At 45.4% G+C, this 15,899-nt stretch overlaps 1 protein-coding gene across 2 annotated transcripts in view; it reads right to left on the reverse strand.

Annotated features, from left to right (window-relative positions):
* Positions 1 to 7,199, reverse strand: part of NCAPG (non-SMC condensin I complex subunit G) — an 859,779-nt gene extending 852,580 nt beyond the window's left edge. Inside the window, exon 1 of one of the 2 annotated variants that reach the window (XM_069631905.1) lies at positions 7,065 to 7,199. In XM_069631905.1, coding sequence (XP_069488006.1) covers positions 7,065 to 7,071 — 7 coding nt within the window. In that variant the 5' untranslated portion in view covers positions 7,072 to 7,199. The remainder of the gene's footprint in view (positions 1 to 7,064) is intronic. The other variant, XM_069631906.1, reaches the window with a different exon arrangement.
* Positions 7,200 to 15,899: the final 8,700 nt, after the last annotated feature.

The raw sequence follows: 15,899 nt of genomic DNA on the forward strand, positions 1-15,899 counted from the left end.
AGAGAAGACAAGAGTGGTAAAGAGATGATGGCAGTGTTGAAAGGACTGAGATGCCCGATTTTCCCAATACTTAGGAAGTTGGGGTGAGCTGCTGTTCCATTTTTGGAGATGAAAGTAGAGAAGGTGTGAGAAGGGTCATAGATGGTGCAGAGGTTTCTAGCTGAAGAAGAAGAGATGGGGAGAGTGTCAGGTGGGAATTGGATAGGCAGAGGAAGAGATTAGTGTTTTTGGCTGGGAAGGAGAGCACCTCTGTTTTGGTAGAGTTTAGCATCAGAGAGTGCAAAGCCATCCAATATTTAATGGCAGAACGTATAGTTGGAAATTTTGATAGAAAGTTCAGAGGAGAATTCAGGGAAAGTACTACTTTGTCAGTTTCTTTATTCCTTGTCGCCTCATTGGTTAGTCAGATCTTCTTGCATATATATATTCATGAGGAGGCGACTTGAATTTCATTCCTATGAGCCAGGTAAAGGGTTTATCGGCCACTATTAAAAACATTGAATTATATAGTATTGGAGGAGGTTAGGGATGTAACGGTATTACGGTATACCGTTAAAGATACCGTGAACCACTTAATTGAACAATAATAACCGTCACATTGTTTATACCGGTATACCGTTCATACCGTTAAGTGTGCTTTTCAATCTGATTGGCAAAGGCTGCAGTAAGCAAGTGCTGCGCAGTCTTGGTCTTGCACTGTTGGATGTGCCGTCTGGCAAGTAGTTTCAGTTGGAGCAGTTTTTAATGCCATTCCATAAACCACACGTGCCTGACACAAAATCAATATGTTAGCAATAGGAAGAATGAATACAGTGCTAAGAAGGAAAAGGGTTTACTTTGGGTTGGCGGTTTGGGGTTTATATATTTATAATGGATAATGTTTTCTAAACATATGACAATGGGGGATTTCCCTGGTTCCATCATTGAATTTACATATAATAAGTCACAGTGCGAAATTTACTCATCTCTGTGGGTATTCCCTGCTGCCATACCAAAGTGTAACATGTCCATGATTACTGAACACCTTTTGGCCCACAAGTAAACTAAAGGCTGTAACGTAAAGAGAGTGCGGGTGTGTGTGTGTATGCGCACAAGCGTATACTACCATCAGGCTCCATTGATCTGTGGCATGCAGGTTATCAAGATGGCAACATGCTCATCTTCACCAGTAGCCAGTGGGGGGGCTAAAAGCCGAAATGACCACTTAAGAAAAGCTATTCAGTTTGCTTTGCTAGTCGCAGCAGTGCCTCCCCCCCCCCTGCCCCTCCTCCTCTCCACACGTGTTTTTGTGTTTGGTGGAAGCAAGGGGTGGCATTTCAGTGGAAAGTATGTTGAAAAGCCCAATTCTGGCCCTGGGTTCCTGGTTTTGTTTGTGATGATAAATCTGACAATTTATGACCTTTTAGAAAATATTTGTTAAGATTAGTTAACTCCACCTGCTATACCGCGATAACCATGATATACCGTCATTTGGCAAGAAGGTTTTTGTACCGTCCTAAAACTAATACCGTGACACCCATAGTGGAGGTGCAGAGACCTTAGTGACCGAGCATTGGAACAAGGAGATCTTGCGTCATGTAGATTACAGTAAATAATCTAGGCTTATACGCTCAAATACCAGAGCTCTCATGTTTCCCAAATCCATGTGTGAGAAAGCCACATAGTCGATTTTTCTTGGAACTCTTGGATTTGTAGTCCTAAATTTAAAATGGATGAGATAAACATATAAGTCTGAGAATGGTAAAAAAAGAAAAACAGGCCTCGGTGAATCATGAAATCCCTCAAGGCCATCACACATCCACAAGATGAGGTACCATATTACGGCAAACCACACTTGTGATGGCGTCCATGAAAGTTCTGCCAGACTATAGGGGAAGCGTTTGTGCCTTCTTCCGATTACATTTCCTTCTGGTGAAAACACTGAAAACTGTACAATCAATACAATGATCACTTAACCAAGACCGTTTTTTAACGCTCTCACTATGAGAGGTAATTCCTTCTGAGAATGGTACATTGAATAGTCACAGCTTAGGAGAAAAAAAACACTGGTATAAAGAACCACACTAAAATATGGTTGTATTGCATTGATTTGCAAATATCATAGTTATGTGGCCTTTCAATTAGATGGGTGCCATGTTCCCAGCTGACGTTGTCCCCGGGTCGCTGTCTAGTGTTTTGTCCATATTGACATCTTTTTACATTCTTTAGGTTTCAAAAAAGCCACCCCCCACCTTACATTTTTTCTGGTGCTTGGGGTGGCTGGTTTTTTGACCTGCAATTGTTTTCATGTTGCCAGACTTTCATTTTCTTACTTTATTATAATTCATCAATGAATTTCTTGCTTTATTGATATTCTCTTGTTCCATTTTTTCTCTATTGTATCAATTCCTTAATTATCGTAAAGCGTCATGTCGTAAGGCGCTATAGAAACAAATAAAAATTCAATACAATAGGTTTGGTCACCATTAATCAGGACCTGAAAAGAGGAAGTACATTTAATGCATGTGGCATACTGACAAATGTGCATGTAATTGCATGTTGAACATTTTGCAGAGCCCCAACTGCCATTAGGATTAAAAGCCTATTGATACTATAGTGCTTTATGCGCAATAGCTGGCCTGATAATCTAAAAGTAACAATTCTCAAAATTAAAAAATTAAAAATTCTAATGTGTTCAATGAATTCCATTATGAATAATGGCAACTTGGACCAACACATGTTTCGCTTTATAACGGGCTTCTTCAGGGGCTTTGAAAAAGAAATGTAATTTCTTGCAAATATTAAAACTTTTCCTTGATTTGCTGATGTACAATTGTTGATCATCAGGCCAGACACAATAGAACACAGTAGCATTCAAAATATATTTATTGAACTAGCGTTTCGTTTATAATAAATCCTAGAACCCTTAAATACCCAATATGTAATACGATTATATACTAGCCTCTTCAACCTTTAGCAATGTGCCCATATAACACAGCACAGTTGCATGAAAAATATTGACTGAAATAACACACCACACTTAAGCACTCTTCAAAATTATAAAAAATATAGTATCTCTGCTGCCCTTCCTAGCATTTTAGTTTTTACACATACTGATATGACAAGACCATCGCAGGTACTTGGGGTCAGCAGTCCCAGAAATAAGATTATAGAGTTTTGTCCTCTGGAAAATGTAAGGCACATCCATGGGACATAAGCTATCTTACCTACATGGTCTGCTTGAGAACATCTTGGGACCTGCACATACAATGTAACACTTTTACTTGGGGATAGCTACGAACATCTGCATTCATGCTTTTTGTGGACAATTAAAACTAATCATAATACAACATTTACATAAGGCCTTACATAACATGCCCAGCACTTTTTGACACACTGTCCACCCAGATATATCACACTGCTCCTCTCTTCCCTTCCAACCCCTCCCTCTAAATTTCCCCTTTCTTTCACAGATGGGACGTGAAAACCCTGGACGGGACACAATGCATCAGACAAGACAAGGCACACCGAGACCACAACAGTGGTTATTTGGGGCGACATAAAAGCTCAACAACAGTCATTTTTTTAGCCATTAAAAATGACACTACATTATTCATCACTGCTAATTAAATAGTTGCTAAAAATTATTAATACTATTTGCAAGACGCAATGTTTTTTTATTTCAAGTCGGTTCAGACTATGGTCTCACTAAATTAATTTGAAGTCAAATAAAAATGGCAGTCAACACTATACAAATATAAACGTAACAAAACATAACCTTCTGACAGTGGAATTGTGAAACACAAGAGCTCAGCAAACTCCCATTCTCACACACAGGCTCAGACACTCATTCACTAGCCACATGAATACAAACTAACCAACCCATCAGACAGCTCAACACTTCATGCAAATGACCAGAGACCCAACAATCCAATAAACGTCCCATTAACACAATCACAAGCCCCCAGCAGTACCACCCACATACTCATTAACAACCTCACACAACCCATCCACACAAGCAATCAAGCATACAGCCAGTAAAAGTCACGAAAGTATGCAAACACTCATGCATCCTCACCTCTCAAAAATGAGAGCACGTTCATCAAAAAAACAAAAGGCAGACCTACCGGATTTAACAATGCTTGTTTTAGACCCCAAACGTACAATTATCAACCAGAATTCTACATATGCCCATGCAGAACTGCGGGAGACATAGGAGGCTTCCGCACTTAGCAGAGGCGCTATCAGCCCAGATCGGCCTAATCACCACCCCATTCAGAGGGAAAAGGGTTCAGAAGGGATGTTTGAAACCAGAAGGTGTTTCACCTGCTAGTGGAGGAGTCTGTCATCCAGGTGGCCAGGACACGGCCATCGCTTTTGGATCCAGTTCCTGGGGGCGGACCAGTGCGAGAGGATCACCTGGGTGAGGGGTCTTCGGGGAGCGGGACACTGGATGGCGAGATGCGGTATCCCTGCAACACCTTTACCCAATACTACCAGGTAGAATAAGTGGGAACCTTACTCCCCTCCCCTTTCCCAGCACTTTCACGTGGACAGCCCACTCTGGGAGAAAACAGACTCACACCCAAGCAGTGTATCTGACTTGTCCCGCTACCATGGTCTGGCAATTACTGATGATCACTCACACCCGACTTCCATTAGACTTCAAAAGAGGAGAAGATTCAAGCTTTGAACCCTCCCGTCCCCTGCACACTATAGGGGACGGGAGGGTTAAATATTTTGTCTAGAGTCTGTTGAGGCCTATGAAGAAGAGGCGTCCTGCCTCAAAACGCGTCGCCACCCAGAAACAGACTACTGTGAACACTCCCTCATTCTTGACTTGTTTTTTGCAAATGTACTGAGATTTCTTTTGCTTTTGTCTTTGTACCCAAAAGTTTCTATTTAAAAATAACAATATATGCACTTATGTGCTTTTCAAAAAAACTTTGTGTTTGAAACTTCTTGTGTTTGAATACTACTCAATTACTCACAAAGAATTTAGTTCCTAGAGGATATAGTAGTTGGATTATCCAACACACCCTATAGTGTGCAGGGGACGGGAGGTTTCAAAGCTTGAATCTTCTCCTCTTTTGTTGATATTTGTAGAGGTCTTGTGCCAGGATCTCAGTTCCTCCCCCGCACCTTTAAAATGTAAATACCATTATTCCTTACGTTGCTCTAAATAGTCAGTATACTAGGGGTTTCACCTATTTTGGTATTTCCTTACATTAGACTTCCCCACACGGATAAAAGGCGGAGCATGAAAGCACACCCTGAGCGAGGCAAAGCACACAAAGGTACAGCAGTTTCAAGTCGACAGCTGACGAAGGGGAGAAAGGTGGCAAAGCAAGAATGGGTCGTAAAAAGGCAATTACCCATGACCTTTTAGGCCACGCGCCCTTACTTTTAAGAAACTTTCTAAGGTGAAAGTATAAGGCCAGAAAACCAGACTAAAGAATCCTGCATTGTGTTGGAGATACCGAAGGCCTTCCCGCATATCTGACCGAGGCAGGGAGAATCAGCAGCAACCGCTGTGGTGTCGTCCTTGGCTCCAAGGACAAAGAAGTGCCTAAAAGAGCAACACAGCCGGTGAGTTGGGGAGACAATGCAAGACTGGTCTATGTTGAACAAGGTTGCAAGCGGCAACATTGTATAATGAGCGCTGGAACAAACACTGTTAAACACGTGTGATGATAGACGTGGGTAAAGCTAAACTGCTGATGAACGTTTGAACTTGAGAAAGAAAGATACAATACTGTTGACAGAGAGGTGCGGCATCATGGATGTGCTCATTCAAAAGTCTCTGTAAGGTATCCTACCAAGAGAAACGATAGTATAAGATTGATGAGAATAAGTGTGTGAAGTTAATCAAAGTGCTCCTGCGACGGTTTAAGCAAAGCCCATCACACATTCGAAAGTCTTCGGTTTTGATATCAAGAGGATCAGACGTAGATCCATATCACGAGGATCCAAGCCTGAATGAGGGAGATCCATGGTCAGAGACTGAACGAGGGAGACCAACTGTGAATATTGTGATAAAAAGGGGGGAGCTCTCAGCCTCAAGAGAGAGACCCATGGTCCCAATCGAACTTTGAGACTTTGTTACGACAGACTCTCTGCAGTAAGAGACTGTTATTGGAAAGAGGCTTTGGAAGAAATCTGGCTAGTAACCCTGCACGCATGCTTGTTGCCTAGGCAACCCTTCCTTGTTGCTGGGTGGCCTCGGTGACACGTGTGCAATGAATAGGGGTCGGCACTCCATTCAGGCGAAATGCCTTTCTCCATCGAGATGGCATCACAGTGCCGTATGGTGTTTTGGGGTGGTGGTGCGCTGCCGTTGGCCTCTCCTACCAAGCTTCCCATCCAGATGCTCAATGATACTGCTCCTCCCGCTCAGGGCTGAAATGCACGTCGCAGTCCCCAGGTGCACACTTGTCACTGAAATGTTGTAAATAACCTCAAGGACACAGAGGTAAGTTAATTGGTTTTATTAACTTGGGGACCGCAGCAGCAGGCTGGGGTATCCTTCTGAACCGCCTCAATGACGCCACAGGTTCCAGAGCCTCCATACATGGAAGCTCTCTGGAACACATATACATAAAAGCCATCCACAAAGAATCCATTTTTTTCGGTTGCAGGGCAAAGTCGGGACACCAGCTCCACGAAGCACCCCGAGACTCAGTTGTCCGAGATCACCTTTTACGTTAACTCCTAACAAATACAATTGTTGTAGCCTTCTATCCACACAATGTTGTAAGACTCCTTTTGGGAGAAAATAGGGGTGCAGGCAAAGGAGTAGTATTGGGGAGGATATTTGTGATCGTTGTAATGCTGTACCAGTTGAAGACATAGGAGACCGAGGGGGCCCATGCATTTGTTATTTCCCTCAGTAACGCGTGTTCCTGCTGCCTCTTGACATGTCTCCCTCAGTAGAGCGAGCATCCGCCTTTGACAAACCCACCTCTGTCTCTACAAATCTGCTTCACGAAGCGCACACTCATTCACCCCCAGAAAGCCAACTCTATCACAATTTCGACTCTGTCATAATTACCTATAGAACTCGTGTACATCAGCTGGTTACTCACCGGTCATTGTGCCCAAATAAATATGCAATACAACTGCGATACTTTTCTTCAAATTCGCCGCCAAACAGGGACTCAATTCAAAAATGGAGCTCGAACGTCACGAACACCCGCCCCCGGAAGTCGCCAGCTGAGCAGATCCGCGCCCCTAAACATTGGGTAATGTCTAGTTCCCATCCGAGAAAAGGACCTTAGTAACGCCTCCTCAAAACGTAGGTGCACGCTAAGTCCGTGGCCTGTGTACGCATTTTTCGGTAGTATGCTACACAGCGGAGTTTTAGTAATTTTCTTTTACTGAGTGTTCATGCGCTTTAACCGGAGAAGAGCTGAAGCGATACGAGCACAGCGGGTGAGGGGCCTGAGAAATTCAAGGTGCCATCCGAACATTGACCGTGGTGAAGTTGGCAGTTCCTGCCACTTCCTGGGAAAGCGGAACCGCTGTTGTAATAATGTCACTTATTTGCTCATATACATACCTCTCAACTGACACGCTTTTGGCCGGTGTCACCTGCCACTTAGGCAGCTCTCTCACCCACCAAGCTCCCCACACACACATAGGAATCAATGGGCATTCACCTGCCAAATGCAAAATCGGGTGTTTTCACCCGCCCAATGGCCATGAAAAGTGGAGCGCTATTATAGCTCTCAACTCACGCTTTTGGTGGGTGTCACCGCCTTGTAAAGGGCTGACTCACCTGCTAAGTCTCCTGCACACCCATTCATTCCAATGGGCGTCTCACCCGCCAAAAACAAAATCGGGTAATTTCACCCGCCTTTGCAACACAAATGGTTTGTTTGTTTATTTATTTGTAATGCGCGCCAGACCAAGAGGTAACTGGGCGCAACAGAAAGAATATGCGAAGCTTACAGAGTTACAGAAATATGCACATTACATAATTTACAATAATGCAACAATACAGTTTTTGTGGCACTAATATCAACAATACAATAAAATATATACAGTGTTAATATAGTTATCTACATGTGTGGTAAAATTTGAGAGCTATGGAGCTATGCATAAAGGTATTGAGACCAAATAAAAGATTGAAGCGCAGGGCACGGCCAGGGCGAAACACCTGAATACCTGACCCGCATAGCTCCCTTAAAATCTGCAGCAGGCTCATCCGTAATTGGTACCTTGTCTGGCACTTTCCTGCAGTACAAAAGGCAAAGAAGAATGAGTATTTGGGGGGTGTGGCTACGAGGCCATCTGATAAGTCATGTCTCATCAGGTCTCCTGCCGATCCTACATGATCCTTGGCTGAACATAGGCAGAAACTGGAGCGATTTGAATGGAAATTGCATGAAGGTTGTGGGAATAGGCACTGCCCACAATGATGACATTGGCTGAAGGAAAATCGAGGTGAATATGCAGATATCCGTATATGAAGAGAAGCGGAAAAATCACAGACGAGACAACAAGATGGCGTCCCCATGAAAACAAAGGATTAGCCCGGAGGGCTGAATGAGAGCATAATGAAACAGCACATAGCAGTGTTCACGGGTAAACCAGGGTATTGCAGTGGTAAAGTTAATGGAAACACCCACGTACTCCTCTGGACATGTATATATATATGAGGGCCGTCACAACCCCTGAATGGACAAGGCAGCCCGCGCAGTACCGGTGACACAAGCATTCAGCTGGAGCTGATTCGGAGCAGCAAAGGTTAACGGCATGTCGGGAAATGAACAGCTGAGTGTGCGGGGTCCCTGCTTGCAGGGTTCAGGCTGGCCGTGTCACTAGAAGCGGTAGATGACGGCATGGTGAGGAGCAACAACATGGCATGGTGAATGCATGGGGTCTTACAAGACTGTAATGAGACGCAGACAGATTGACGGCACAACGTGACATAACATGCATGCCACAGCCTCATAACAGTAGCTGGAGGTGGCCCAGGGGGCGCGAGGGAGCAGACACGGACGGTGTGCGCAGCTACAGTAACCAGAGATATTGTAGAACGACCCGCTCCCTGGGATACATTGCAGCAGATTGGATATTCGTTCCCCTTCAAGAGCGGAGGAGCCGCATATGCAGAGGCGCATATACCAGAGGGGGAGGGCCGGATACATACAGGTGCTCGTGACTGCATTAGCATTGGAGAAGACATAGAAGGAAGGAACAACACCACGAGATTACTCGTTCCTGAGACCGCAACGAATACAAGGTGGAACCCAGGAAGACACCCGCATGGGGGCTTGGGCAACAAGGACTTTACAGGCATTCGTGTTAGGACCGCGGGCAGTGTTTATCCAGTGGCAATATTAGACACAAAGGCACAGCCGATGGACAACAAGCCTGACAACACCTCAAGCTGAACAATGGTGCGCAGCATATGAACCCATAACTGGTGATTAAGACCAGTATTTCAGATGTTAAAGGGAAACAGAGGCGCAAAAGTAATTGATGGGAAACAAAGTACGAAACTCCCATACTATGCACCGCACAGTCAATAGCCCGCCATAGGCTAGGGTTGCAGGGTGAAGCTGGGCACCGTGTTGCACCGGGGCAAAACGAATTTGGCCATCCAGAGCGGAGAGACCACTCCCGGAATTGACATGGCCTCTAAACTGACTAAAGTTAGGGGGAAGCAGCCAACAATTGAGGAGTTTGCCAAATCGCCACAAACAACGGAGGTTGTTAAAAACAAGGGACAGAACCCGGAGGGCGAAGTGACCCCGGCACGAAATGAGCAACAGATCCTGGAAGCGATCGCAGACTTGAAGGCATCATGGGAGAACAAGCTTGACACCGCTATGGCTGAACTAAAGACCTCGCTGGAATTTAAGATAGACGCCGTAAGTGTGGACGTCAATTTGCTGCAGCAGGATGTGAGGGCGCTGGCAGAACGTACAGGCGGACTGGAAACAGATGTGAAGGCTAACAGCCACCTGCACGGCGAATGCCAAAGAAGCTCATACACTACAACAAGTGCGCAACCTAGAGAACTGGGCGGAAGAAGCAGAAGAGCGTGCGTGCAGGAATAACGTACGAATTGTGGGGTTCCCGGAGGGAGAAGAAGGATCGGACCTGACTAACTATGTCGAGACCATGCTGTCACAGGAAATCAAGGGAGGCGTGCTCACCCAGGGGTTCGCAGTGGAGAGAGCGCACAGAGCCCTGGTTAGGAAGCCACCACTGGGAGCCCCCCACGGCCAATCATCGCCAAGATACTGAATTACAAAGACAGAGAAGATCCTGGAGCACTTTCGAAAAGGGGGAACAATAAACAGCATCTGCGACCATCACAGCGTACCCAAATTACACCTTCTTGGTACAGAGACAGCGACTAAATTATGTGACGATCAAAAGGAGGCTACGCGAAGCGGGCGACAAATACATGCTGATTTACCTTGCAAAACTGAAGGTGTTTCGTAAGAACAAGGCCCTATTTTTCGAGACTCCTGAGGACGTGACAGAGTAGTTGGACGCACAGAACTGTCCAGCAGGAGCGGATGACCAGACAGAGAGCAAAACGGATAAGTGAACCTGTGGTTTCTCTAGCTGTAATGTTGTATAGGAAATTGACTTTGGGACTTGAATATAACACAGCATATAACGAGATTAGTGGGAGAGGTTACACAAGGACGGGGAGAGATGTAAACTGAGCAACATACTGTTAGCTTAATGCAGGAGACACAAGTGCCACTTCAGATAAGCTGCACCAAGAGACACACTATCACCTGCCATTGGTGGTTTAGTCGAGATACGGGTAGTACGGTATCCCCCTGCTGATCTCCGAGTATCAGTATGACCGGGAAAGGGGCTAGATGCGGGGTAGCCTGAGATCTAGGGATGGATTTGGGTAACGGTTGGGGAGGGAGTTGGGGTGGGAGCTGGGTTAGTTCAAATAGGGGGAAAGAGGGGGTCAGGGAAGTTATACAGTTGGGGTGGCACAGTTGGGGATGGGTAGGGTGGTGGGTGGAGGCAAATTTGGGGTGTTTAAAGGCGGGAAGGGGTGGGAGTTTGGGGAGTTAAAAGGGAGCAAGCCTACAAACGCAAGCCACGAAGTAAGAGGAGTAGGGCGGGGGCGGAGATGGGAGGGGTAGGAAATGGATAGGATTGGAGACCTGAAGATAGTGACCTGGAATGTGAGGGGGTTAAATAGCTACATTAAATGGAACAAGGTCATGATGTACCTGAGGAGACAGAAAATAGACATTGCACTGCTCCAGGAAACTCATCTGACCAAGGAGAAGCAGGGGGTGGTAACAAAAAATGGAAAGAGACAACCCTGGGAGCGACATACTCGGTGTATGCCAGAGGAGTCATAACATTGGTAGCACCACACGTCCCATTTAAGATACTGCAGTCTACTATAGATAATGATGGCAGAATGGTGTTAATAAAAGGGATGGTGGAAAATACAGAAGTGAGCATCATCAACGTTTATGCCCCTAATCAAGACACTACAGGCTATATTAGGAACTTATATACTAAGAAGATCATATATGGATGGGGCAGTCATATGGGGAGGGGACTTCAATTGCACCTTGGACCCGAGGCTAGATAGGTCGGATGGGAAGGCCGGAAGCCAGGCACCAGCAGCGAAGGCTCTGAGTGCCTTGTTACATGATTTTCAATTGGTGGATGTGTGGCGAACGCACCACCCACAGGAGAAGGAATACTCACATTATTCTGCCCTACAGAATTTGTATATTAGATTAGATTATATCTTTATCGGGCAGGGGTTAACACAAGAAGTGACACGTACAGAATATAAGGCTATGGTCCTCTCGGACCACGCACCACTGATAGTAACATGGCAGAACTTACCTCCCAGGGCGAGAATCCCGACATGGAGACTCAGGGCCGACACTATGAAAGACACAGTGTTTAGAGAAGACCTGAAGAATGGGATAAAAGAGTATTTTTAACATAATACCGGCAGAGTAGAATCGGTGGGGACACTGTGGGAGGCGTTTAAAGTGGGGGTGAGGGTGTAGGCGATATTGAAATCGAAGGGGCTGCAAGGTGGCATAATACGGGACTTACATAACTCAGAGAAGGATTTAGAAACAATGATGCAACTGCGCACAGGGTCCCCTGAAGAGGCCAAGATCATATATTGACTACAGCAAGAATGCAGGAACCACTGGGAGAGGCTATGTAACTTAAATTATAAAACATATGGGGAGAGGCAAAATGCAGAAGGAGACAAACCGGGCCGGTTGCTAGCTTGGTTATATAAAACCGAGACCCCTAGACAAACAATTAGAGCAATGCCAGGGGTAGATGGACAGACACAGGATACCCAGGAAGGAGTGAATTAATGTTTTTTTGAATACTATAAGAAACTATATGCAGATATTGCAGATGGCGAAGAAATAGACATACAAGGAGCATTAACAGAGATTAATCTCCCAAAGCTTGGGGCGGCAGAGAGAAAGAGCCTACAGGCCCCAATAACGTTGGAAGAGCTAGAACAAGTGATAGTTACTGCCTACTAATAAGGCCCCAGGGGCAGATGGACTCCAGAGTGAGTTTTATAAAGCTTATAGGGCTGAATTACTCCTCCTGCTGCTGGCAATGTGGAACGGAGCGTTTAACAAGAGCACATTGCCTGTGTCCCTACGAGAAGCGATCATCATTCCGCTCCTTAAAACCAATAAACCGGACACAAAATGTGGGTCCTATAGACCACTCTCAATGCTCAACCAAGATAGTAAGATACTCATAGCAGTGATAGCGAATAGGTTGAAACCAGTCATAAACAAACTTATAAACTCTGACCAAACGGGGAATGGCCCATGCAGAAGCATATCTGACAACTTGAGGAGACTCCATCACGTTATAGAACAGACACAGGGACGTTCCCAGGAGGCGGCAATAATCTTGCTAGATGCGGTAAAAGCCTTTGACACGGTCAAGTGGCCTTGGCTTCTGTACTAGAGGAATATGGTATTGGGCCTGCATATTTAAAGTGGGTCCAATTACTATATGACAAACTGCTAGCTCAAGTCAGAACGGGAACAACCAAATCAGACCAGTGGCAGTTGGGCAGCAGAGGTACCAGACAGGGATGTCTGTTTTCCCCGATGCTTTTATTTTGGCACTTGAACCACTGGCAGCGTACTTGAGGCAGCAATATGGAAAAGTAGGTATCAGCACTAAGGGTGTGCAACATCTGATATCGATGTATGCTGATGACATGTTGCTGTACCTGAGGTACCTCGAGGAGAACCTACAATATATTTTGGAGGTTATGGAACTGGTACTGCAGATAAGATGGGAAACGGAGATGTTCAGATATTTGGGAATAGATGTATACCAAAACACTGAATTTGAACACAAGCAGAATACCGAAAGAGCAGTGTCAAATTAAAAAGAGCATAACATTTTGGGCCAAGCGACCCTTAACAATGATGGGTAGAGTGGCACTGTTAAAGATGGTAGTACTGCCCAGGTTGTTACACTACTTTGTGAAAATACCATATATGATACCCAAACGATTGGTCACTAAGGTACAGAGCATATGCAGGGGGGTTATATGCCATAACTCCAGAAACAGGATAGCGTTATGGAAATTACAGAACCCGTATGAACAAGGGGGTATCAGATTGCCCAACTTTGAGGTATACTACGTAGCTAGCCAACTCCAGTAGGTGGCAAGGTGGCTATCAGTTCCCACACCAGAATCCAAACTGTTGAGGGCCGAATGCACCCCTTATTTCCTGAACGAATGGATGTGGTTATCAAAATTGCAACGGGAGAGAGGAAGTAGATTACTAGACCTGGGGGGAAGATGTGGCGAAGATCCTGCGAGCTAATGGAGAACTCGCACCTGTGCTCCCTTCAGATACCGCTACTGGCACTGGAAGGAGTGGATAAGCAAATGAGGAGGACTATCGGGGAAGTGGGAACCGACAGGCATGGTGACCATGGGGGATATGTGGCAGGATGGGAAGGCATAAAACGGAGACAGAAGCTTCAGGCAGAACAGCATATTCTATTTTATATGATGATTATCAACAAAAACCTGAATCATGCCACTAGAAATAGGGTTGGGGTGGAAATCTCTCCTTTACTATTCCCTATGTATGTACCATATGAAGCACCAGAGCTGAATCTAGTCTCCGGTGGGGGGGGGGGGCACATTTAACCAGAGGTACACTCAAACAGCTGATACTATGGATTATATGGGGCACAAGTGATTAGAAAATCCTAACGGGGAGGTGGTACCTGATAACTGGGTGACTCAAAAGGCACAGTTGTTGCAGGACCTAGCATCCTGCCAAAACTCTGAGGATCTACACCTTTGGCTGTCATCTGTTGACCGAACACTGAAACTTACATCCTTGTTAATCCTGCAGAAGCCCCAAAGCTTAGAGGTGAATAGAATGGATAAATCCTCTCAAACGTTATCACCTTGTCAGCAGGATCAGCATCAGGAATGTCAAACAGATTTGGTCCATTTTGCCCACTTGAATCCAGCTGCTTAGAAGAATCTAACTGTCCCTGCCCATTGCTCGGAGATCGAAGGCCTATCAGTGGGCACTGCTCCCCTTATTAAGCCCGCTGTACTATTTGATTCCCTTCCTCATTTGGATCCATGTCTTAGGAAATCAGACATGAAAAAAATCACAGATCCTAATTTTAGGAGTTTTGCTATGGACCCCCGAAATATAATCCTCACCAATGTTAAGAAATCAGGACAATTTGAATCAAGGGAGGCCCTTAGAAACATTTTAGGTTGGCTTAACCTGAAGGTTGCACCTTATTGCATCAGATCGCAGGATCTCATAATCCTTCGGAGATGCCATATTGAGAACTGGTGCAGTTTAGACAATACGGACTGTGTTATTGTGGGTTGTGCCATTAGCAGTTTTCCCTTATTCCTGCACAAACTAACAAACCTGTCTCACCACCATAATCCAGTCTGAACATTGTTTTGAATTAATCTCATTTTAAGAAACTGACCAATTTGTATCAGATGATATTAGGATCTGTCCGTTCATAGACGTTTTGTACCTCATTTTCTATGTTTATTGTTGTTTATTTTTTATGTTGTCTGCTCTGTCTGCGCCATCATGCCTTCGGGTCTATTGTGCACGTCATAAATGCAATAAAGTAAAGTAAAGGCTGGGAACTAAAGACCAACCTTGCTGATTCCAGGCTGAGAAGCCTATACCTGCAATCTGTCTTTCGTTTCTCATGCCTCTCCAAGTACCTTTCAGGGGGGGTTTCCCCCATGCCCTCTCACTTACCTGCAGTGGGATTTGACTGCCATCCTCTTTCGTCTGCAGGCCACGGTGTGGGAATCCTGACACACAGTATGTCGCGCCTCCATATTTATGGGTTGGGTTGTGTCACTGCAGCCTTCATGCTGCGAACGGATGGGGAAAACGAGTAAGGGGTTAATGGGTAATGATGGTGCTAATAAACAAGGGGGGCATGGGATGGTGCTAACAAACAAGGGGGATGGGAATGGGCTAACAAACAAGGGGGTGGGATGGGGCTAATGAACAAGGGGGGGTCGGATGGGGCTAATAGACAAGGGGTATGGGACAGGGCTAACAAATAAGGGTAAGGGATGTGATGGGGCTAGAAAACAAGCAGGGATGGGATGGGCTTCTAAGCAGGGGGGAGTTTAATGGGGCTATCGAACAATGATGGGTTCTGAAATAGAGGGATCATTGGAGGGGCTCATGGAAGAGGGGGCCAATTAGAACTAATGAAGGAGTTTGATGGGCTAATGAATGTGGGCTAATGGGTGGGGGGCTGGTTTGAGTATATCAGACAGGAGATCTGTTGGTGGTAACAAGTGTGGGATGGATCAGGGCTAATTTGGAGGGGCTGGACTGGCTAATAGAGGTGGGGCAAAATAATAAGGGGGGTCT

Source organism: Ambystoma mexicanum, chromosome 6q, assembly GCF_040938575.1.
Source record: "Ambystoma mexicanum isolate Mex_15411 chromosome 6q, UKY_AmexF1_1, whole genome shotgun sequence".
Taxonomy (NCBI): Eukaryota; Metazoa; Chordata; class Amphibia; order Caudata; family Ambystomatidae; genus Ambystoma; species Ambystoma mexicanum.